Source organism: Salvia hispanica, chromosome 1, assembly GCF_023119035.1.
Source record: "Salvia hispanica cultivar TCC Black 2014 chromosome 1, UniMelb_Shisp_WGS_1.0, whole genome shotgun sequence".
In the NCBI taxonomy this organism is placed as follows: domain Eukaryota; kingdom Viridiplantae; phylum Streptophyta; class Magnoliopsida; order Lamiales; family Lamiaceae; genus Salvia; species Salvia hispanica.
Genome location: NC_062965.1, coordinates 21,188,877 through 21,212,739, shown reverse-complemented (window position 1 = coordinate 21,212,739; position 23,863 = coordinate 21,188,877). Strand labels below are relative to the sequence as shown.

Genomic DNA, 23,863 nt, shown 5'->3' with positions numbered 1-23,863 from the left:
TACAACCAGCAAACTTTAAGATATAGGCATGCACAAAATCAAACACATAGGGAACACAAGCTAAGCTAAACCCCTATTTATTTCACTATCTTACATAAAACACAGATAACATTTCCAACGCTAATGCCTCCTGACACGATTCCTTGCTGCTGCTCTTCTTGCACGCCTTCTTCACATATCTCTGGCAATGAACATGTCTTCAACAACCTCTTCTATTTTGCCAAAGTATTTCTCTCTGAAGCTTCTGCAAAATAGAAGTAGCCATACAATGCTTCCTACTCCCACAACGTATCCAACTGCAGCACACACATATTCCCACTCTATCTCCTTCTTCTCTTCCCCCGTTTCATCATATCCTGGTGGTATTACTGCAGTTTATGTCTAGAGGGAAACCGCATAGCCCCAAATTTCCTTCAAATGAATCAGCTGAGAATGTTTGAATTTGCCGCCCTTTTGGGATCGCTCCAACAAACTTATTGTAGGAGAGATTCAATTTCGAAAGGAATGTGAGCCCTCCAAGCTCCTCCGGGATCCGGCCTGTAAGTTGGTTCACAGAGAGGTCGAGTGATTCGAGATTCTTCAGTTGACCAACTGATTTTGGGATGCTTCCGTTGAGGGCATTGTGGGAGAAGTTAATTTGATGAAGTGAGATACGATCACCAATTGCATTTGGAATCTCTCCGTAGAAACTATTGGAAGACAAATCAATGGTACTAAAGTCTAACAGAATGGCGTGAAACTCCAACATTTTCCCTTTAATGATTAGTGCCGTCCAATTTCCATCAATGGAAGACAAATGTTAGGTAAAAGACGACTCCCAAATTTCCATCACTCGGTAGCATCATAGCCGTCCAACTATAGAAGTTGACTGATTCCAAACTTCCACTGAAATGTTTGGAAGATATATCAAGAATTTTGGAGAAATGGACAAGTGGTGTGACATCTTAAATCCCCATGAAATCTATTGGAGTGCAAAACAAGAACACGCAAGGTTGATGATAGCATGCATGGGAAAGTGTCGTTCATCATGTTGTTGCCAACATTCATGTACTCCAACCCCTTGCAATGTTCAATGGACTTTGGGATTTTCCCTTCTAAAGCATTATTGCTAACATCCAAAATCCAAATAATATAGCCTAGAATACCTAGGAAAAATATCTGGAATGCTACCGTTGATTTTGTTACGACTCAGATCAATCTCCCTATTGTTTATAAGTAGGCAAGCGGGTATGCTGCCACTTAATTTATTTTCAAACAAGTGAAGATATTTCCAGATAAGTCAAGATCAATGAGTTGTGTGGCATTACAGATGGAGGTTGGAATTGATCCACTTAAACTGTTATTACCAAGAGACAAGGACCATAGCTCTGATTTAAGTGGAATGGGCAGATGCAACTCGCCCCTAAGCTGGTTAGACTGCAAGTGTAGGGTGACGAGAGAAGAAGGGATATAATAAGGCTTTTGCAGATTTGTTAGAAGATTAAAGGAGAGGTCCAAATACTCAAGTTGTGTTCCCCAAATCCAATTAGGTATTTCCCCCTCAATACTATTCTCTTAGAGATCCAAATCTTCTAGATCCAAATGTTTGATGAAATCAGGAAAACTGAACAGGTTACATGAATTTAGGTACAACCCTTTTAATTGGAGACCTCCATATTCACTTTTAATCATGAAAACTGACAAGCTATTGCTGGATAGATCAAGCGATGTGAGATTGAGAAGGCTTTGAAAGTTGTCGAGTTGAAAAGTGCCATTAAATTGGTTGTTCCTAAGATCAAGTTCCAACAAAGATGGGAGAGCAAAAAGAGAGCGGGGAATGTTACTAGAGAATGAATTGAACCCCAAATATAGATGAACAAGATTGGAAAGACCTTCAAATATAGTAGGAGGAAGTGAGCCTGTCAATGAGTTATCAGACAAATCGACATGAATCAGCTCTGTTAGATTAGCAAATAATGTAGAACGAAGTGAGCCAATCAATGAGTTTTGTGACAAATCGACATGACTCTTTTGTTAGGTTAGCAAACAACATAGAAGGAAGTGAGCCAGTCAATGAGTTATCAGACAAATCGACATGAATCAGCCCTGTTAGATTATCCTATTTAATGTGAAGTCTTCAGTTTTTCTCACGCAACACACATTGCATCTGTAATTCTAAATTCTATAGATTTATCATTTATTAATTTAACGTTAAGAAATATACTATTTATTAAAGGAGTAAAATTTATTTCCTTATAGGGGAGTTCATTTAGCTTTTCTCTATTATATTAAATGGGGTATTAAATGTTTTATTATAACCTATCTCTTTCTTGTAAATTGGTAATTTTGTTGTTAATAATAACATGGATATCAAAAGTAAACCACATTTTATTGCATTTTAGATAGCACGAAAACATATTAAAAATTACCTCCATTTTATCTAAAATTATACTCATTTTGTTCTATCGAAGATGACCCACTTTATTTTTTAACTTGTCCCACCGGAGATGACCTTTTACTAAATATAAAAATTTATTTATCTTCTACTTTATCCCCTCTCTTATACTTTATTTTATCCATCTAACATACAAAATAAAAATAAAACTGCATAAAATCATATACCGTCCAAAGAAAGGTTCATTTTTCTTAGAACGAGGAGTATACAGTACAACCCCTGCCAATAATTTTTTCTGCGTCCGCCATTGCTGACCAGTGTAGTGGAAGTGATTGTGGGCAAGGTTAAGCTTCTGCAGATATTTAAATATGAAGAGACTCGACGAATCCCCAATTTCACCATAAATACGCTCATCAACGAGCTGCAAACTGACGACATAGCCAGAAGCATCACATTCCACACCGGGCCACTTGCAGCACACATCACTTTCATTCCATCGCACCAGTTTTATTGAAAGAGAAGAATTGAAGATCAACTCATGCTTGAGTTGAAGCGGCAAGGTTTCCTGATGGCAAATACATTTGTTATTATAAGACTGGGTAGTGAAAATGGAGGACGAAACTAGTATAGAAATGAACAACAACATCAAGTTTTTTCGTGTACAAATGAAGATTAGGTGCATGTGGCTTTAAATAGACAATCGCAGTATACTTGGATGTCTTTTTCAGACCACCACTTGAAAGACTAACTTATGCTTGGACGGATTTTGCCATCTTAATACTTCCTCAGTCCCGCCATATTTGATGCGCTTAAGAATGTAATGTTTAGTGAGTTAAGTAGGGAATCAGTAAAATGGATAAGTAAAGAGATCATGTGTAAGAAAATGGATAATTGAATAGAGTAAGAGTAATGATAGAGCCAAAAAATATTTAATTTATTATGTATAGCATAAAAGGATATGATATAACACAAGAAACAAATTTTTTTTAGGGACACAAAATTTGAGATGCAATTACTTTCGTTGAAATTAAAAAAAAAACAATTTATTATGCAAAAGAAAGCGTCTAAAATTTAATGATAAATTAACTTAATCTTTTTCCTTTAAGGACGCTTCCATTTGCGTCCTCTAATTTTAGTTGAGACATTAACAATAAGGACACTTTTTTGAAGTATTGGTGCTGTATTTAGAAATATAAATTAGCATCTTTAAATGCATTAACAAATATCCTAAGTTCTTTTTGTTAATGAAGACACTCCATATTTTCTAAATTCCACAGGTAGGCCTAAATGATATAGATTTGAAAAAAATGATAGAAGTGTATGTGGCTTTAATATCAAAGCTACACGTAGTAACTAACTTTGAACATAAAAATAATTACTAATTATATAAAAAAACACTTACAATCTCAGCCAAGCAATCTTACGTCTTGAATATGGCATTAGAACTTTGAATTGGTCATGATAGATTAGTTGTTAATGAGACAAAAAGGATCTCTTTCAATATTGTAATTTCCACAAATACGGTCAGATAAATGAAAGCAAAATTTTATGTTATTACCAATATATATTGTTACCCTAAAAGTTTATAGAAAATTATATTATTATAAGAATATGACGTGATTGAAATGAAAACCTCTTATTGTGGGAACAGTAAAATTTCTTGAACTGAACTTATATATAAAGTTACTTAGCAATCATCATTACTTGTTAAGTCAGTACAACTACTTTGTAGAGTTGGAAAGATCTTTGATAAATTGATGGATTAATAGTGATAAATAAACATAATTATTATTTTAGATATTTTATTAAAATAGGTTCATACATATTAAATAATTTGAAATTAATCTATATATTGCTCATTTGATATATTTTGGAAAATTGATTGGAATATTGAAGTGAAAGATCTTTTTTTGAGTAAGGAATTGAATATGGTAGTGACTAATAACTAAATGTGATTATGTGAGTGGATGAACCATAGAAATGAGACTAGAATTGATGATTGAAGCATATTCTGACGACCGCAAATAATTGAGATTAATGAAATTTAGTTGAAAAGGTTAATGAGTTTTATTTATAAGATTTGGTAAAAGAAATATGATTTAGAATGAATATGGATGTTAAACTAAAATAACTTATATACCTAACTTCATTTTTCATGTCTTTTAAATGATCATTTAATACCAGAACACTAAATTCAATTTAATTGCTCCCTATATTTGTGTAGGATTATATGAATTATACTACTAATTGATTTACATTATTTTACTCTAAATTCAGTGTTAGGAAAATTAGTTAGGTAGGTGGAGGAATGTGAAGTTAGGTCGGATTAATTTTTCATTTCTCCTTATTGATGTATTGCATACAAAACTAATCGATTTGAATCCTTATTATGGTATCACTTGCATCTAATTCTTTGTCAATTTTGATATATAATATAACTAAATGCACGACCCTAGAGAGAGATATTGCACCGAATTTTCAACAAATTCAACATTTATTTATTGAACTATAGAATAGCTTACTTATTTTGGCAGTTATATTATTGTCAAAATTGACAAAGTATTAGATGCAAGTGGTACCATGATAAAGATTCAAATCGATTAGATATATATGCATCACATCAATAAGAAGTAATGAAAAATTAATTCGACCTAACTTCACATTCATCCACCCACCCAACTAATTTTCCTAAAACTGAATTTAGAGTAAAATAAAGTAAATTAATTAGAAGTATAATTCTTCTAATCTCTACACAAATTTAGGGAGTAATTAAATTTAATTTAGTGTTTCTGTTATTAAATGATCATTTGAAGGACATGAAAAATGAAGTTAGGTATATCAGTTATTTTTCACTTTTCACCTGTCCATAAAAACCGCCTGCGACACGCGGCTGAGCAGAGCCGGTTCCTGCTCCTTCCGCAGCGGCGGCGCCCCTGGCATAACCATCCTAATCGAGCTCAGGTCGAAGTCCAGCGGAATTATTAGTGACACAGATGTTTCTTATTTTTATTAGTGTGATGGTTGAATTTGTGGCAGAATTATTTCACCTACTGACATAGATCAATTATGTCGTGAACTAGTCTTTTTCAAGTGATGTTTCAAAGCCAATAAAGATGATTTTTATATTTCTACGGTCGAGGGCTATATTAGTAAATTCTATGTAATTTAAGATTGAAATAGTGTTGCACATATTATTATCACTGAATTTTTCATGATAATACAACAGTCAATTTCAGCCTTAATTCAATGGGCCCTTTCCCATTAAACGAGTTACACAAATTTTATTACCAACAAATCAAACACTACATTGGGGCATTAAATGCACTATGAATGCCCCTATCTACCAATTCAACCACACGCTTATTTTATAAATAATAACCCTCTCAATCTCAACTCCTCTCTGTAGTGCATAGACATCTCATCCGCCACAACCACAAATCGAAGATGTACGGAACAATGTCTGCTGAGATGACGGTTAACGTACCGGCAACCGAAGCGTGGAAGCTTTATAGCACTCTCCAGCTCCCCAAAGTGGCGAAGGAAGCCAACTCCGACCTCATCAGCCGGATCGACGTCGTCCAAGGGGACGGCGGCGCCGGAACCATTCTCGAGATTTTTATCCGTCCAGGTACCATCCACATTCAATTCAATTAAATTCCGCTAGATTTATATAATTATCCTAATTAATTTAATTGATTAATTGAGCAGGGATGGGAAGGGGATTGACGTCGTTCAAGGAGAAATTCATGGTGGTGGATCACGATAAGCGTGTGAAAGTGGCAGAGGTTGTGGAAGGTGGATTTCTGGATCTAGGGTTCACGCTGTATCGAATGAGATTCGATGTGATAGAGGTGGAGGGAAACGAGAAGCAGTGTATAACTCGATCTACGGTCGAGTACGAGCTCAAAGAGGAAGCTGCAGCGAACGTTGAAATCGCTTCCATTAAACCATTCACTACCGTCATGCAACTCTCTGCTAAGTATTTGCTCCGCAACAATGATAATTGATCAACTATTAGCCGCAAGAATGACAATTGATCTACTATTAACTTGGGACTATGTGTTTTACTTCCATGTTTACTAAAATAAATTTCTATCCTCCTACTATATATCTCAGTATTTCATTTTCTCTTTTTCCATGCGATTAATGACAACAATCAATATGAATCTTCATATTTTATCAATTCATAACTATGAAATCTAGAAAAAGCTGCCACAAGAAAATCCTAATCCCTCCATTAGCTATTGAAAGTCACTTTATCCGCCACAAATTTTTAAAATGTTAATAGAAAGAGAATTGAAAAAATTAATGAAATTTGAGTCAAACTTTTTGATACGCTCGGATTTTGCACTCTTTTTGGGCCTTTATTTGGTCGATTTTGAGTATCAATGTTGGATTACATGTTCAATAATTGTATATTTTATCTGTTTTGGTATTTTTACGTATTTTGTGAGAAATGTGCAAATTTGAGCCTAAAAAGATAACTACAAGTTGAAGATGAAAATCTGGAGCATTCAACCCGCTCAGCAGACCGCTGGCGGCCAACGACCGCTGAACAAGTAGCGGTCCGCTTTGAGAAAGTTGTGCTGAAAAGATTAGTTCAAGACATAATTGTAACACCCCAAATCAAGGTTTAGTTGGAAAATTCCTTTCTACACAAATTTGTCAATATAGGGTGAAATTCTTATAATTTGTGCACAACATAGGTTTAATAATTAAATGTTATTTTATATAGGATTGGGTCGCACAAGTATCACGGTGAGAAAGATTGAGCAAGAAAATAGAATTAAATAGGAAATTATATAGCGTATACAATAGAATGGAGAAATGGTCATTTTGCATAAAACGGAACAAGCGGGCCTTCAAAACCTTAACACACTACTACTATTTGATTAGCATAGGGAAGTAAGGATCGATCCCACGGAGATGAGGCAATTGAGGTTTGCATGCTAGACACGAAATGGGAATGGCTGCTGCCGCGCTTCTAGGTGTGGGTTAAGTAAACTACTGGATTTGCGGAACTTAAACTGCTAAATTGATCAACTGGTCTAAACTACTTGATCAACTAAATTGTCTTTCCATAAATGGAAAAACAGAATAAACGGGAGACTTTCAGTCTCCTGCAAAAGGTACAATAAAGCAAAATAACTTTAACAACTTCATCTTCTTCAACAAGTAAACATGGAAAGACAGAGTACATTACAGATCTGAACAAATCAGGAAAAATCAAACTTCAAATCATCGCATGAAACTAAGATTACCCCCTCAGATTTAAGCTACGATGACAGAATCACAAAACTCACCCATACTCATGAAGACGCGAAACAAATACGACGAGATTACAGCATCCTAAGAACATTCCAGCATAAAACATCAGATCGGATCAAATCGAAACATTACAGAACATTTTAGAGCTAAGATATGCGACGGGAACAAAAACCTATAGCAGATCAGGAAATATCATACATGAAGCAGAACACATCTACTGAACATAACTCCAATTCAACATAACAGAGGTCAATAATATCCAAAAGTAAACTGTAAAAAAATAAGGAAAACATGAAATTGTTTCATCGCTTCTTCTCGAAGCGAAACAGCCGAACAGATGATAAAAGTGCAGAAAACCAACACCAAAATACTAGCTAAACTAAACTAGAATGGAACCAAGTGTGTAATCTTCGGGGGATGAGGAGTATTGAGTGTTGGGAGCTCCCATTCCAACAATAGAAGAGAGCTGAAATCTACTAAGTGTCACGGCTCGGAAGCTCCTCCTTCCTCCTTCTCCATCTCCATTTGTAGAAAGGCGTGAGGCCTTGATCCTTAGTGTGTATGTTCTCTGAAAATTCCTTCCTACCCTTCGGGATCTGTATAGTGTGAAATAATTCTGCGACACGTTCTACCGTCACACTAATAAAAATATGAAACATCTATGTCAATAATAATTCAACTGGTGGATAACTTCAACTTGAGCTCGATTAGGATGGTTCAGTCTGGGGCGGCGCCGCTGGGTTTAGTGTTTAGGGTTTAGGGTTTAAAATAACTTATATACCTAACTTCATTTTTCATGTCTTTTAAATGATCATTTAATACCAGAACACTAAATTCAATTTAATTGCTCCCTATATTTGTGTAGGATTATATGAATTATACTACTAATTGATTTACATTATTTTACTCTAAATTCAGTGTTAGGAAAATTAGTTAGGTAGGTGGAGGAATGTGAAGTTAGGTCGGATTAATTTTTCATTTCTCCTTATTGATGTATTGCATACAAAACTAATCGATTTGAATCCTTATTATGGTATCACTTGCATCTAATTCTTTGTCAATTTTGATATATAATATAACTAAATGCACGACCCTAGAGAGAGATATTGCACCGAATTTTCAACAAATTCAACATTTATTTATTGAACTATAGAATAGCTTACTTATTTTGGCAGTTATATTATTGTCAAAATTGACAAAGTATTAGATGCAAGTGGTACCATGATAAAGATTCAAATCGATTAGATATATATGCATCACATCAATAAGAAGTAATGAAAAATTAATTCGACCTAACTTCACATTCATCCACCCACCCAACTAATTTTCCTAAAACTGAATTTAGAGTAAAATAAAGTAAATTAATTAGAAGTATAATTCTTCTAATCTCTACACAAATTTAGGGAGTAATTAAATTTAATTTAGTGTTTCTGTTATTAAATGATCATTTGAAGGACATGAAAAATGAAGTTAGGTATATCAGTTATTTTTCACTTTTCACCTGTCCATAAAAACCGCCTGCGACACGCGGCTGAGCAGAGCCGGTTCCTGCTCCTTCCGCAGCGGCGGCGCCCCTGGCATAACCATCCTAATCGAGCTCAGGTCGAAGTCCAGCGGAATTATTAGTGACACAGATGTTTCTTATTTTTATTAGTGTGATGGTTGAATTTGTGGCAGAATTATTTCACCTACTGACATAGATCAATTATGTCGTGAACTAGTCTTTTTCAAGTGATGTTTCAAAGCCAATAAAGATGATTTTTATATTTCTACGGTCGAGGGCTATATTAGTAAATTCTATGTAATTTAAGATTGAAATAGTGTTGCACATATTATTATCACTGAATTTTTCATGATAATACAACAGTCAATTTCAGCCTTAATTCAATGGGCCCTTTCCCATTAAACGAGTCACACAAATTTTATTACCAACAAATCAAACACTACATTGGGGCATTAAATGCACTATGAATGCCCCTATCTACCAATTCAACCACACGCTTATTTTATAAATAATAACCCTCTCAATCTCAACTCCTCTTTGTAGTGCATAGACATCTCATCCGCCACAACCAGAAATCGAAGATGTACGGAACAATGTCTGCTGAGATGACGGTTAACGTACCGGCAACCGAAGCGTGGAAGCTTTATAGCACTCTCCAGCTCCCCAAAGTGGCGAAGGAAGCCAACTCCGACCTCATCAGCCGGATCGACGTCGTCCAAGGGGACGGCGGCGCCGGAACCATTCTCGAGATTTTTATCCGTCCAGGTACCATCCACATTCAATTCAATTAAATTCCGCTAGATTTATATAATTATCCTAATTAATTTAATTGATTAATTGAGCAGGGATGGGAAGGGGATTGACGTCGTTCAAGGAGAAATTCATGGTGGTGGATCACGATAAGCGTGTGAAAGTGGCAGAGGTTGTGGAAGGTGGATTTCTGGATCTAGGGTTCACGCTGTATCGAATGAGATTCGATGTGATAGAGGTGGAGGGAAACGAGAAGCAGTGTATAACTCGATCTACGGTCGAGTACGAGCTCAAAGAGGAAGCTGCAGCGAATGTTGAAATCGCTTCCATTAAACCATTCACTACCGTCATGCAACTCTCTGCTAAGTATTTGCTCCGCAACAATGATAATTGATCAACTATTAGCCGCAAGAATGACAATTGATCTACTATTAACTTGGGACTATGTGTTTTACTTCCATGTTTACTAAAATAAATTTCTATCCTCCTACTATATATCTCAGTATTTCATTTTCTCTTTTTCCATGCGATTAATGACAACAATCAATATGAATCTTCATATTTTATCAATTCATAACTATGAAATCTAGAAAAAGCTGCCACAAGAAAATCCTAATCCCTCCATTAGCTATTGAAAGTCACTTTATCCGCCACAAATTTTTAAAATGTTAATAGAAAGAGAATTGAAAAAATTAATGAAATTTGAGTCAAACTTTTTGATATGCTCGGATTTTGCACTCTTTTTGGGCCTTTATTTGGTCAATTTTGAGTATCAATGTTGGATTACATGTTCAATAATTGTATATTTTATCTGTTTTGGTATTTTTACGTATTTTGTGAGAAATGTGCAAATTTGAGCCTAAAAAGATAACTACAAGTTGAAGATGAAAATCTGGAGCATTCAACCCGCTCAGCAGACCGCTGGCGGCCAACGACCGCTGAACAAGTAGCGGTCCGCTTTTAGAAAGTTGTGGTGAAAAGATTAGTTCAAGACATAATTGTAACACCCCAAATCAGGGTTTAGTTGGAAAATTCCTTTCTACACAAATTTGTCAATATAGGGTGAAATTCTTATAATTTGTGCACAACATAAGTTTAATAATTAAATGTTATTTTATATAGGATTGGGTAGCACAAGTATCACGGTGAGAAAGATTGAGCAAGAAAATAGAATTAAATAGGAAATTATATGGCGTATACAATATAATCGATAAACGGTCATTTTGCATTAAAGATGCTATATATATATATTAATCTCCAAAAATCTTTGAGAGGCACGATTTTTTTAAGTTTGTAATTTTTTTTTACTACAATCAACACAATTATATATGGAATCGTCAAGAAAGAATATGAATGATCAAAATAGTGCCATTTGTCATTTACTATTTATAACTAGGGATGTCAATTGGGTAACCCGCTCGGGTTCAGGCCAATCCACTCGGGTTTTCTGGCTATTTGGATGCGGGTTATTCGGGTTGTGAATTTTTTTGGTTATAAATTTTCGGGCCTAACCCTAAATCGTCAGGTTTCAAGCTAACCCACGGGTTATTCGGGTCAGAAGTGATCTTGTATTACTTCTATCAAATCCAGTACTCTTACTTATATAAACACAGATTGTCGCAAATAGTAAAGCATTATCAAAGTGATAGAAATTGAAAATTGTAACAAAATACATAAACATATCGTGAATCTAACTACAATTAAATGAAAATCATGCATTTCGAAGGAGTTGAATAACATTCTTAATTGTATACCAAAAAAATAAATTCTAACTTTCAATTTGATAAAGAAGACATGATTACCATTTATACTTCATATCAATTATGTGTTTAGTATTGATATTAACATATATACATCATATAAGTATATTACCCAAAATTTTAATTATATTTTTATTTTAAATGCTCAACCCATGGGCAAACCCACAACCCACATGGGCCATCCTGCATACCGCCGAACAGGTCAGCCCATGTAGCCCTATTTTGTATTTGGGTTGCAATTTTTCGGCCCTAGCAGTAAAATTTTACCGGATTATTCGGATCGACCCGCGGGTTTCGGGATAGATTGACATCCCTATTCATAACAAATTAAATAATGTGGCTCTTGCTATAAAATCAAATATAGCTACTAGCCTACAATTCACCCCACTTTGGAGAATCAACCGATTAGTCATCAAAGGAGAAAGAAGAAGTTGCAATCTATGTAAGTTTCATTTAATTTGTGTTGACGCTTTGAAACAGTCGAACCAACGTAGGCTTATCAAGGTAGGGCTTTCTTTTATCCTATTTATCTTATATTTGAAACTTATGTAGGTTATGAGGTAAAAATTTTGGTAAAAAGTTTCTGACCTCGTTGGTTGTCAAATAAGGTGTGTGTTATGTTTTGAGTTTATCTATCAATTCTTGTCCGTAGGCGTCAGAAACATAAGTTTTTCCATTAAACTAAATTGAGTTGAACATATGTAGGATTTTGGGTATGAACGGACTATCTTAGGGAATCAATCCATGAATTTTAATTGGTCAATTTGTTGTTGAAAATGGATTCTAGATCTTATTTAGTGACTAAAGTGAATTTATCAGAATTTATAATGGTCATTTGATATATTTTGGAAAATTGATTGGAATATTGACAATTGATTGGAATATTGAAGTGAAAGATCTTTTTTTGAGTAAGGAATTAAATATGGTAGTGACTAATAACTAAATGTGATTATGTGAGTGGATTGACCATAGAAATGAGACTAGAATTGATGATTGAAGCATATTCTGACTACTGCAAATAATTGAGATTAATGAAATTTGGTTGAAAAGGTTAATGAGTTTTATTTATAAGATTTGGTAATAGAAATACTCCCTTCGTCCACAAACAATAGATCTATTGTTGTTCGACACGGGTTTTAATGTAGAATTGGTAAAGTAAAAGAGGGGAGGATAAAAAGTAGGTAAAGTAAGAGAGATAGGGAGAAAAAGTGAGTAAAGTATGAGAGAGGGAAGAAAAAGTGGGAAAAGTATGAGAGATAAACTTTCCATTTTTAGAAAGTGATCTATTTTTTGTGAACGTCTCAAAATGACAAAACTGATCTATTTTTTTTGGACGGAGGGAGTATGATTTAGAATGAATATGGATGTTAAACTAAATTTGAGGACTTAAGTAAGATTAGTAATTACGGAAAATAAAGTAACTAGTGGAAATAGTAACTTAGATTTTGATTAAGGGAATAAAAGACATGGAAAAACACATGGAATGGATTGATAAATGAGTAGGATATGGAATGCATTTAATTAATCTTGAAATTTATCTGTGATTATTAATATTTCAAAATTAGTATTAAGTTGAAGAAAATAAAACTATGAATAGTAATAGAATATTTCGTGATTTTTTTTTATTGGAGGATTTAATTAGTAATTACTCTAGTAAATATATATAAAACCCATTCTTAATACAAAAATACAGAGCCAAGCATACATAGGTAATTTTTAGGTCATCGTAAGCTTATTTTTATGTCATTATAATAAGGATGACATTAAAGGATCTTAACATGACCTCAAACCCAAATTTTATAATATGACCTAAAACTGCTTTATAATGACCCACTGTGTTTTTCTTTAATTATTGACCATTAGATTGAAAAATCTCATGGTCAGGATTTGGTCTGAATTTTGTATTGAGATGCATTTTTGTATTGATTATTTTCCTATATATATATATATATATATATATATATATATAGGGATGTGATCAAATGAAAACTCTAAACGTTGTACAAACTCAAAACTATGATATGTATAATATATAAGTTTGCATTTTATCACTATCCTATATATATACATATATAGGGTAGCACTAGGGTGCCCCCTTATTTAGAATCACAACATACATCCAATCTGGTTGTGTTGATATTTTCAAAACACTATATTGATATTTTCATCCAAAACCCTAATTTGGCGTTTTTTTTAATTTTTTTCGATTTAATTAATAAAAACGCAAATTACACGTGGCAAATTGTAGACCACACGTTTTTTAAAATCATGTGGCCTTGAATTAGTTGTAGTTAGCAATTGATCAATTCCCATATATATATATATATATATATATATATATATATATATAGGGTTTTGATCTATGAAGACCAGATTTAAATACAGAAACGCAGAACACGGTCATACGTAAGGCATTTTTAGGTCATAGTTAGTTTATTTTTAGGTCATGCTAACTAAGCATGACCTAAAATGATCTTAACATGACATAAACCCAAATCTTGTAATATGACCTAAAACTATTTAATTATGACCTTTCGTGTTTTGAGTTAATTATTGACCATTAGATCATCTAATCATAGGGCCAAGATTTGGGCTGCATTTCTGGATTTAAATGCATTCTTGTTTTGATCATCTCCCTTAAGGTTTTGATCTATGCAAAACTAGATTTAAATACAGAAACGCAGAACAATATCATACGTAGGGTATTTTTAGATCATAGTCAGTCTATTTTTAGGTCATGCTAACTAAGCATGACCTAAAATGATCTTAACATGACATTAAACTCAAATCTTATAGTATGACCTAAAACTACTTAATTATGACCTTATGTATTTTTGGTTAATTATTGACCATTAGATCACTTAATCATATGGCCAAGATTTGGGCTGCATTTTTTGATTTAAATGCATACTTATTTTGATCATCTCCCTATATATATATATATATATATATATATGGGAGTGTTATATTGCTAACTCAATGCTTAATTGCTAACTACAACTCAATAATAGCCATTAGATATTCAAATTAAAGGCCTAGATCATTAACCACAAAATGTCAATACGATCAACAAAAAACGTCAATAAGGCTATAGAATTAATTCCAATAAAAATCAATAGGGGTATTAATGTCAAGTTAGTTATAATTAACTTTTAAAAGAAATTCCAAAACTTTAAATTCATATAACATATATCAAATTAAAGATAATTTTATAACGATTCCAACGATATACTACATGCATATGTTCCGACGTCAAAATTTGAAAAAAAAAATTTAGAATTTTCGTATTTTTCGAAAGCATTGTGTTGATATTTTCGAAACACTATATTAACATTTTCAAAGCATTGTGTTGATATTTTCGAAACACTATATTGACATTTTCATCCAAAACCCTAATTTGGCGTTTTTTTTAATTTTTTTTTATTTAATTAATAAAAACGCAAATTACACGTGGCAAATTGTAGACCACACGCTTTTTTAAAATCATGTGGCCTTGAATTAGTTGTAGTTAGCAATTAAATGATGAGTTAGCAATTGATCACTCCCCTATATATATATATATATATATATATATATATATATATAGTACGTAGGCTCCTTTGCACCCTAAGTATCTTATTTCCTTCTTAATCTCAGCCCTTGGATCCTTAAATTGGATGGTTGTGATCAATGCATTATTAATCTATAATGTTGCATTATTAGCCGTTGTGCATTATTAGAATGAAAATGTGCATTATTAGTCTATAATGTTGCATTATTAGCCGCTGCATTATTAGAATGAAAATGTGCATTATTAAATGACACGCGGCATTAATCTAACCGTCAGATGACAAAATCGTGGGGCTAGGATTAAGAAGGAAAAAGGACAAAAGATATGAAAAGTATTTGAATACATCCCTATATATATATATATATATATAAAGGCACACTAGGGTGCCACCATAGTTAAAATAACACCATACCACCAATATAGTCCGTTAGATCTCATCTATGGACGCCCAAGATTAAGTTTCATGAAAAAACACGTGCGTTAGGCTCCTTTTCACCCTAAGTGTCCTATTTCCTTCTAAATCTCTGCCCTTGGATCCTTGAATTGGATGGTTGTGATCAATGCATTATTAGTCTATATTGTTGCATTATTAGCCGTTGTGCATTATTAGAATGAAAATGTGCATTATTAGTCTATAATGTTGCATTATTAGCCGCTGTGCATTATTAGAATGAAAATGTGCATTATTAAATGACCCGTGGCATTAATCTAACCGTCAGATGACAAAATCGTGGGGCTAGGATTAAGAAGGAAAAAGGACAAAAGATATGAAAAGGATTTGAGGGTGCAAAGGAGCCTAACGCACCCCTATGTATATATATATGTATGTGAATGTAAATATTAAATATGGGGTGCTATCGAAACTCGCTTCTTTCATATCCTCCTTTCTTCTGGTATTTGTATTGTTGTGGACTGCTCAAGTTGGGTCGTCGAACTGATCAAGCCAGCCTGTTTACGCTCGCTACCTGAGAAATGCGGGAAAGAGGGTCTGATAGAAACTAGGCTGATCAACCTGACTGACTCCGGCTCGATTGAGAGAAGAGGAAGAAAAAACGGAACAAGCGGGCCTTCAAAACCTTAACACACTAATACTATTTGATTAACATAGGGAAGTAAGGATCGATCCTACGGAGATGAGGCAATTGAGGTTTGCATGCTAGACACAAAATGGGAATGGCTGCTGCCGCGCTTCTAGGTGTGGGTTAAGTAAACTACTGGATTTGCGGAACTTAAACTTCTAAAATGATCAACTGGTGGTCTAAACTACTTGATCAACTAAATTGTCTTTCCATAAATGGACAAACAGAATAAACGGGAGACTTTTAGTCTCCTGCAAAAGGTACAATAAAGCAAAATAACTTTAACAACTTCATCTTCTTCAACAAGTAAACATGGAAAGACAGAGTACATTACAGATCTTAACATATCAGGAAAAATCAAACTTCAAATCATCACATGAAACTAAGATTACCCCCTAAGATTTAAGCTACGATGACAGAATCACAAAACTCACCCATACTCATGAAGACACGAAACAAATACGACGAGATTACAGCATCCTAAGAACTTTCCAGCATAAAACATCAGATCGGATCAAATCGAAACATTACAGAACATTTTAGAGCTAAGATATGCGACGGGAACAAAAACCTATAGCACATCAGGAAATATCATACATGAAGCAGAACACATCTACTGAAACATAACTCCAATTCAACATAACAGAGGTCAATAATATCCAAAAGTAAACTGTAAAACAATAAGGAATACAGGAAATTGTTTCATCGCTTCTTCTCGAAGCGAAACAACCGAACAGATGATAAAAGTGCAGAAAACCAACACCAAAATACTAGCTAAACTAAACTAGAATGGAACCAAGTGTGTAATCTTCGGGGGATATGGAGTATTGATTGTTGGGAGCTCCCATTCCAACAATAGAAGAGAGCTGAAATCTACTAAGTGTCACGGCTCAGAAGCTCCTCCTTCCTCCTTCTCCATCTCCATTTATAGAAAGGCGTGAGGCCTTGATCCTTAGTGTGTATGTTCTCTGAAAATTCCTTCCTACCCTTCGGGATCTGTATAGTGTGACACGTCAGTCATCTCATCTTGTGCTCCCGCTGCATGCCTGTTGACTCCACTTGATCAGTTTGCGCAGCAAAAACCACTCTTTTCTCCTGATCTTTCGTCCGCCCAGTTGATCAACTCAATTCTGGAATTTAGCGGATTTCATACACACCTGGCTCACAATTAGATGTTAGTTCATAGATTTAGATGCAGTTTTGACATGGAACACATGTGTTAAACGAGCCCCATCAGTTACAATAATTGATCTATGACAGACACGTTCTACCGTCACACTAATAAAAATATGAAACACCTATGTCAATAATAATTCAACTGGTGGATAACTTCAACTTGAGCTCGATTAGGATGGTTCAGTCCGGGGTGGCGCCGCTGGGGAAGGAGCTGGGAGTCGCAGAGGGTTTTGGACAGGTGAAAAGTGAAAAATAACTTATATACCTAACTTCATTTTTCATGTCGTTTAAATGATCATTTAATACCAGAAACACTAAATTCAATTTAATTACTCCCTATATTTGTGTAGGATTGTATGAATTATACTACTAATTGATTTACACTATCTTAGGGAATCAATCCATGAATTTTAATTGGTCAATTTGTTGTTGAAAATGGATACTAGATCTTATTTAGTGACTAAAGTGAATTTATCAGAATTTATAATGGTCATTTGATATAGTTTGGAAAATTGATTGGAATATTAAAGTGAAAGATCTTTTTTTGAGTAAGGAATTGAATATGATTGTAATATCCCGGATTTTCGAACCCTAAGTTTAGAGCCCTCAAATTTATTATTGTTGACGTGGGAGACGTGAATTAATTTATGAATGCATTTATTGCATGAGTTGCTATGAACGAGTCGAGTCTAGGGTTTGCGTTGGAAGTTTGAAAAGTCAAACTTGTTAATTATGTGATGTGGCATGTGATTTATTAAATTATGAGGTGAATTATTTGTTTAAGGGTGAGTGAGAATATTAGAGAAAATTTCCATAAATACTAGCCACCTAATTCTTGAGATTTTCGAACCCCTTGACTTTTTGAAGAAGGAATTCTATTTTTTTTTCCGGATTTAATTTAGTTCTTGGGATATTTATCCGAATTAAATCCAAAAACCAATAATTCTCTATTTCTTAATGAGAAAAATCGAGCCCTATTGTTTTAAGGTGATTTTTGAAAATCACCTATTCTTGGGAAGGAAGAATTTATTTTATTTTAATTGATCCCTTGTTTGATTTCCTTTCATACCTAGAATTTAAATATTCTACCAAATCTTTCTATACCTCAAGAGATCTTGCCATATCTTATTTTAGTTAATATTAAAAATCCATTCCTTATTTAAAAGGCATTGTACACGCCTCTTTTCCTATTAATTGGGAGGATTATTATTTTTATTTTGCTCCGTGATAATTTATTCTACTCCATAAAATATACCAAACGAAATCTTGGTTAATTAAGAGCCATAATTTTCGAAACCTACATGTTTGAACCCTAGCTCACTTTGTTTATTATTTCTTCCTCCCTACTCCACAATATTTGTTTTTAATTAATTGTGGATAATCAAATCTTACCAAATATTCTATTCTATTTACCTAAAGATTTTATTGAGCACTATAAATAAGAGAAACCCCTAACCCTGGCCATCACAATTTTCGCCCCCCACCCAAAGTACACGCCCCCTCCCTCACTTCTCACTCTCTCTATTTTTCTTCTACTTTTCTTCTATAATTCTTCATCCTTTGAGAAGAAATAGAGTTTGAGCCTCAAGATTTTTGAAGAACCAAGTCTTTACTTCGTTTCTACCGTTCGTTTTGCTCAAAAAGGTATTCTTATATTAATTCTTCTTCACCTAACCGATTAATCGGTATTCTTGAACCCTCTTGCATCTTGTTTGAGTGAAAGTGGGATAAAGGGGATATGGAATATATGTATGCGTGTATGTGTTGCGCGCGTGTGTGTGTGTTACGAGTGTGTGCGTGTGTGTGTTGTGTGGTGTGTGTGTTGGCAAAACACTCATGTGTGACATGTGTTGATGATAGATCTAGAGTTAAGATGCGAATGAAATTTATATGATGAGCATGATTTTGATTGGTGATATTAAGATAAGTCGATGGGAAAAGGGATAGCGTTGAGACATGCATATTTTAGGAGTTGATTTTTGAAACTAATTTGCGATATGTGCCTATGTGATTAAAAGGTGAAACCTCGGTTGCGAAGCAGGATAGCAAAGGGAAAGAACATATTTGAAATCTAAGCAGTCGAGGTGGACTTTATTCTTAAACTCTTTTATGTGCAATTTATGAATGTGGAGAAATAGGGGTGGTTTAATTGTTATGCCATGCCTATGTCTGTTTTGTTGTGATATTGTGCGCCTGATGCCTAGTTTGTGAGTTCGCTCCATTGGGCTATAGGGCTATGGATATGTTTAAACGAATTCGGGTCTGAGTAGGGCCGCAAACCCTACCAGGCTGTGTACACGGTGGGATCGGAGCCGTCCTTGCTAGTCGGCCGGTCTTGTGGGCGAAAAGTGTGGTCACACTTGCGTCTGCGATTGATGAATTCTTGAAAAAATGGGAGATTGTTTGACTGACAAGTCTATGAAAATTATTTTTGTGATACTCATTGATCTTTATTTTTGATATTTGTAAAAACTCGAGTTCATTATGGTAAGGGTGGCATAACTTATAAAATGTTTTGGCAACGAGTTCACTGAGTATTTCAAAATACTCAGCCCTGCATATGTTTTCCTTATGTGCAGGTTGAACGACGACGAGCGGTGGCGGGTGTTGAGCATATTAATTAATTAAGATGGATGTTTTGAACTTCGAGTGTAGTTGTGTCTTCATACATAGCTTCACTTCCTCTTGGCCGTTTCCGCTGAATTTTCTTTGAAACACTTTAGTATTATTTGGATATTCTGCACTCGTTCCTTTTGTTTTAGAAACTTGAGACATCTTGTGGTTTTTGTTGGAATTTGTTGAACCCTTAAGTTTTGATCATACTTTATAGTATTTATCCTTCATTTAGTTCTCTTGATTAAACCGTTGACTTGGGACTCTGATAGTTCATTTAATACCTAGGTCAAGTCTCTTTAAATGAAACCCTAGCCTACATTATATTGCTTTTAAGTCCGTTTTGGTAGCATGGTAGCAGTCGCCGTATTTATTATACCCTAGAAAACGGGGTTGTTACAGTTGGTATCAGAGCCTCAGTTCTTTCCGCTCTGGACCCGAGAGTCTTTTCAAAATTTAAGTTATCCTAGTAATCATTTTCTAACGTACTAAATATGGAAGGCTCGACACCGCAACTCGTCCCGTTCAACCACGAAGAAAGAGGTACGAATATTTCTATGACTTGTGTTTGAAACTCATGCTCTTGGAAATTTTGGTGGAAAATGTTATTTTTGTGAAAATAGAAAGCATGCCATAAGTGTTGGAAATATTGTGAATGTGAAGCGATGCTTCTCGAATGATGATCCGTTGAATGTTGTATGTGAACTTGTGAAAATTGTGAAATGCGAATGTGATTACGTGAGATTATGTTGAAATGTCGCGATGCTTAGACCTGGACTTCTTGGAACCATGGGGTGGAAAACGTTTCTCAACTACGTCACCCGGGTTTACGACCATTGGGTAGAGCTTTCGTGGGGAAACCCCCCTCACCGGGGATCAGAGATTATCCAAGTCCTTCCCCTTGGGCAAGGGCCCGCCCGGTGTCATACACTTGGTTCGGCCCCAAACCCCCGTGGGGGTTGCGGCAAGCCCTAAATCAATTACATAATAATTCCGATCTATTTGATTTTTAGACAAAATCTATTCGTAATTATCCCTTTTCATCTCATAACTCAAAAAATAACTGCTTTAAATTAATTGAAAACCCAAAAAGCTTTTCTAAGGTTTAGCCATTATACCTTGATGATTCTCCAAAGAATCGAAAATAGCTAAACCTTCTCCCGTGAAGATTTTTAGTACAAAACCACGGATTTTCCCTTTGGTTTTCCCCTGGATTTTGGGCCCCAATTCAGGGGGATCTCCCCAACAAAAAGGGCCCAAAAGAAAGACAAAACCCTTTTCCCCTGGGGGAGAAAAATTAACCACTACTGGGAGGGGGGGCCCAAAAAATTTTAGAAAAAATAAGTGTATTTTCTCCCCCTTTATTCTCCTATTTTAATAAGTCACATTTTGGGCCCGGGGGCCGGGAAATCTACGGGCTTTGGATAGGGGCTCCCCCAAACAAAGTTTTTCCCCTAATAAAATTTAAAACCCCCAATTTAATATGCTTAAAATTGGAAAATTGGGGACCATTTCGGAAAGAATCGCACCCCCCTTTAAAACCGAAAACTATAAGTATTTGGGTTTCCATTTTTTATATTTTTTTCCCCGCGCTTAAGATAGAAACATCCATTAATTAATTATTTTATTATGGACTTAATAAATCAATATCTTATTTTTTCCCAAAAAGAGGACCCCAAGAAAAAATCTTATTTATTATTCTTTGGGGGTAATTAAACTCCAACTTTTTTGGTTTTCAAATAATAAAATTTATTTAAGCTTCTCTTGAGGATGTTATCAAACGCCCCTCGGCCCCGATTCAAAAAGGGATGAAAAACGCCCGAAAAAGATAGGGCAAATATGGATATGATGAAGAGGGGGGGCCCCTCGCAAATTCGGTGGGGAAAAATAAAAGGGGAACTCGGGGAAACTCCCATCTAAAAATCCATGTAACAAAAGGGAAATGGAGGTAAAATAAATTCGGTAATTTACCCTATAAATTCAACTAAAAAGACCCAAAGGGAATCTAGTGGAAAGGGGGTTTTGGGGGAAAACATTCTAAAAAGGAAAAAATTTCAAAAAGGCCTCTACCCCCCCGGATGGAGGATCCGTTTTTTCTAAATGAAAACCCCTATTTGGGAAAAAGGGGGGAGAAACCCCCCAAAATTTGACCCCGGAAAAGGTAATCCCCCTTAACCTCGGGGGGGGAGGCCCCAAAGGGGAAGGCCTACGGGGCCCAAACCGGAGAGGCAAAGGGGAAAAAAACTTTTTCCCCTCCCGGTTTGTGAAAAAAAGAAAGAAAAAAATTTTTGGGGTTTTCCCATGTAAATTTTTGGGAAAGGGCCGGATGTAACCATCCCCATTCCTGGTTGGGTGAGACCCCTCCGGAAGTTTAAAAAAGGGAATTTAATTGGGGAAAGGCCCCAGGAGGATGGAAAAATCATGGTGGGAAGGGAAATAAAAAAACCCAAATTGAAAAGGAAACTACCCCCCAAGAGGGAAATCGGGGGAATGTTTACCCCACCCATAACAATTGGAGATGTAAAAAAGAGCATGCAATGTGGATTTAGGAGCATCTATCAATGTTATGCCGTTATCCATTTATAACCCCTTTAAAAGGGAAAATTTCAATTTCTAGGGTGTTGATCCAAAACGAAGGGGCATGGAAAAACCCGAAGGTGTCTTAGAGAATGTGTTGGGGGGATAAAAACCTTTTCTTTTTCCCGCCGATTTTTATGTCATTAAAAAAAGAGTGAAGAAATGGGGTACAGCGGGGTATTGTTGGAAACCCTTTTTAAGAACGGGTAAGACAATTGTGGATATGGTAAAGGGACAATCGAGGGTTTTAATGGTGAGAAATTTGTCTTTGAAATAATGCCCCAAAAAAAAAAATCAATAGATTCCGAAAATCATTTATGTTGATATAATTAACCCCTTTGTCCAAGAATTTCGAGACCCAATTTATTTTAAAAGTCAAACCTTAAAGCCGATGCCGGCTAAAAGTGGGGAAATTTTCGTTTTTACTTTAAAAAAGGTTTGGCGCATACCTTTTCTTTTGTGCATGTTAAAGTTTTCGCCCCCTTGTTTTATTTATGAAATAAATAATATAATATAATGGTTTATTATTAAATATAATAAACAAGTCTAAAAAACTTTTTTCTAAGAAGGGCAAGTAGGGGGTTGGTTTAACCCCCTCATTTTTTTTTCCAAGAGGGGTTTCAGGGTCTAGTAAAGGAAAAAAAAGATTCACAACCTAGATAGGTTTTCCCTATTTCAAGGCCAAAGGGGGTTTTGGATAATTTCTCTCTTTCCCAAAAAAAGAGATTAAATTTAAAAACCCGGGGGGTAAAGCTAAAGGATCTAATTCCAAATGTATTCTTTATTGCTATCTCTTAAAAAATATATTTTAAAAAAATTTGTATTTTCTAAAAATTTTTAATATTAATATCAATATTTTTTATTCAAAAAACGCTTCTTTGATTTTTCAATATGTAGAGTTTGTACCCTTTAAAATTCATGATATCTTGGGTGGTAGTAATTGAATAACATGAAGGTATTTTTGGGAAAATTATTTCATAAATTCCGCGTCCCAAAAGGGGTTGATTAAATCCCTAAGGGGGTCCCCAAAAAGGTGTTTTAAAAAAGGGAAATTTTTTATTTAAAAAGGGAGTTGGAATTTATTCCACGAATAATAAATAAAGTTTTCCAAAAATTAAAATTTAAATTTTAAATTTTAGTCATAAGAAAAAAGAATTAAATTAAAGGGTCAAGATAATCTTAAACGCGGGAAAAATTATAAAATAAAATGGA

At 34.7% G+C, this 23,863-nt stretch overlaps 3 protein-coding genes across 3 annotated transcripts; 2 read left to right on the top strand and 1 right to left on the bottom strand.

Annotated features, from left to right (window-relative positions):
- Positions 1-349: 349 nt before the first annotated feature.
- Positions 350-748, bottom strand: LOC125189853 (receptor-like protein 9DC3). Its single transcript, XM_048087084.1, has one exon. It carries the CDS (start codon positions 746-748, stop codon positions 350-352), a length of 399 nt encoding a protein of 132 aa, XP_047943041.1.
- A 5,008-nt stretch (positions 749-5,756) lies between these two features.
- Positions 5,757-6,505, top strand: LOC125202516 (norbelladine synthase-like). Its single transcript, XM_048100921.1, has 2 exons — positions 5,757-6,002; positions 6,083-6,505. The coding sequence occupies exons 1-2, from the start codon at positions 5,819-5,821 to the stop codon at positions 6,379-6,381; spliced, it is 483 nt and encodes a 160-aa protein (XP_047956878.1). The 5' UTR covers positions 5,757-5,818; the 3' UTR covers positions 6,382-6,505.
- A 3,167-nt stretch (positions 6,506-9,672) lies between these two features.
- Positions 9,673-10,414, top strand: LOC125202435 (norbelladine synthase-like). Its single transcript, XM_048100831.1, has 2 exons — positions 9,673-9,911; positions 9,992-10,414. The coding sequence occupies exons 1-2, from the start codon at positions 9,728-9,730 to the stop codon at positions 10,288-10,290; spliced, it is 483 nt and encodes a 160-aa protein (XP_047956788.1). The 5' UTR covers positions 9,673-9,727; the 3' UTR covers positions 10,291-10,414.
- Positions 10,415-23,863: the final 13,449 nt, after the last annotated feature.

Coding starts and splice junctions, on each gene's coding strand:
- LOC125189853 (XM_048087084.1), bottom strand. CDS start 748: ATGTTGGAGTTTCACGCCATTCTGTTAGACTTTAGTACCATTGATTTG.
- LOC125202516 (XM_048100921.1), top strand. CDS start 5,819: ATGTACGGAACAATGTCTGCTGAGATGACGGTTAACGTACCGGCAACC. Junction 6,003..6,082: donor CGAGATTTTTATCCGTCCAG/GTACCATCCACA, acceptor TTAATTGAGCAG/GGATGGGAAGGGGATTGACG.
- LOC125202435 (XM_048100831.1), top strand. CDS start 9,728: ATGTACGGAACAATGTCTGCTGAGATGACGGTTAACGTACCGGCAACC. Junction 9,912..9,991: donor CGAGATTTTTATCCGTCCAG/GTACCATCCACA, acceptor TTAATTGAGCAG/GGATGGGAAGGGGATTGACG.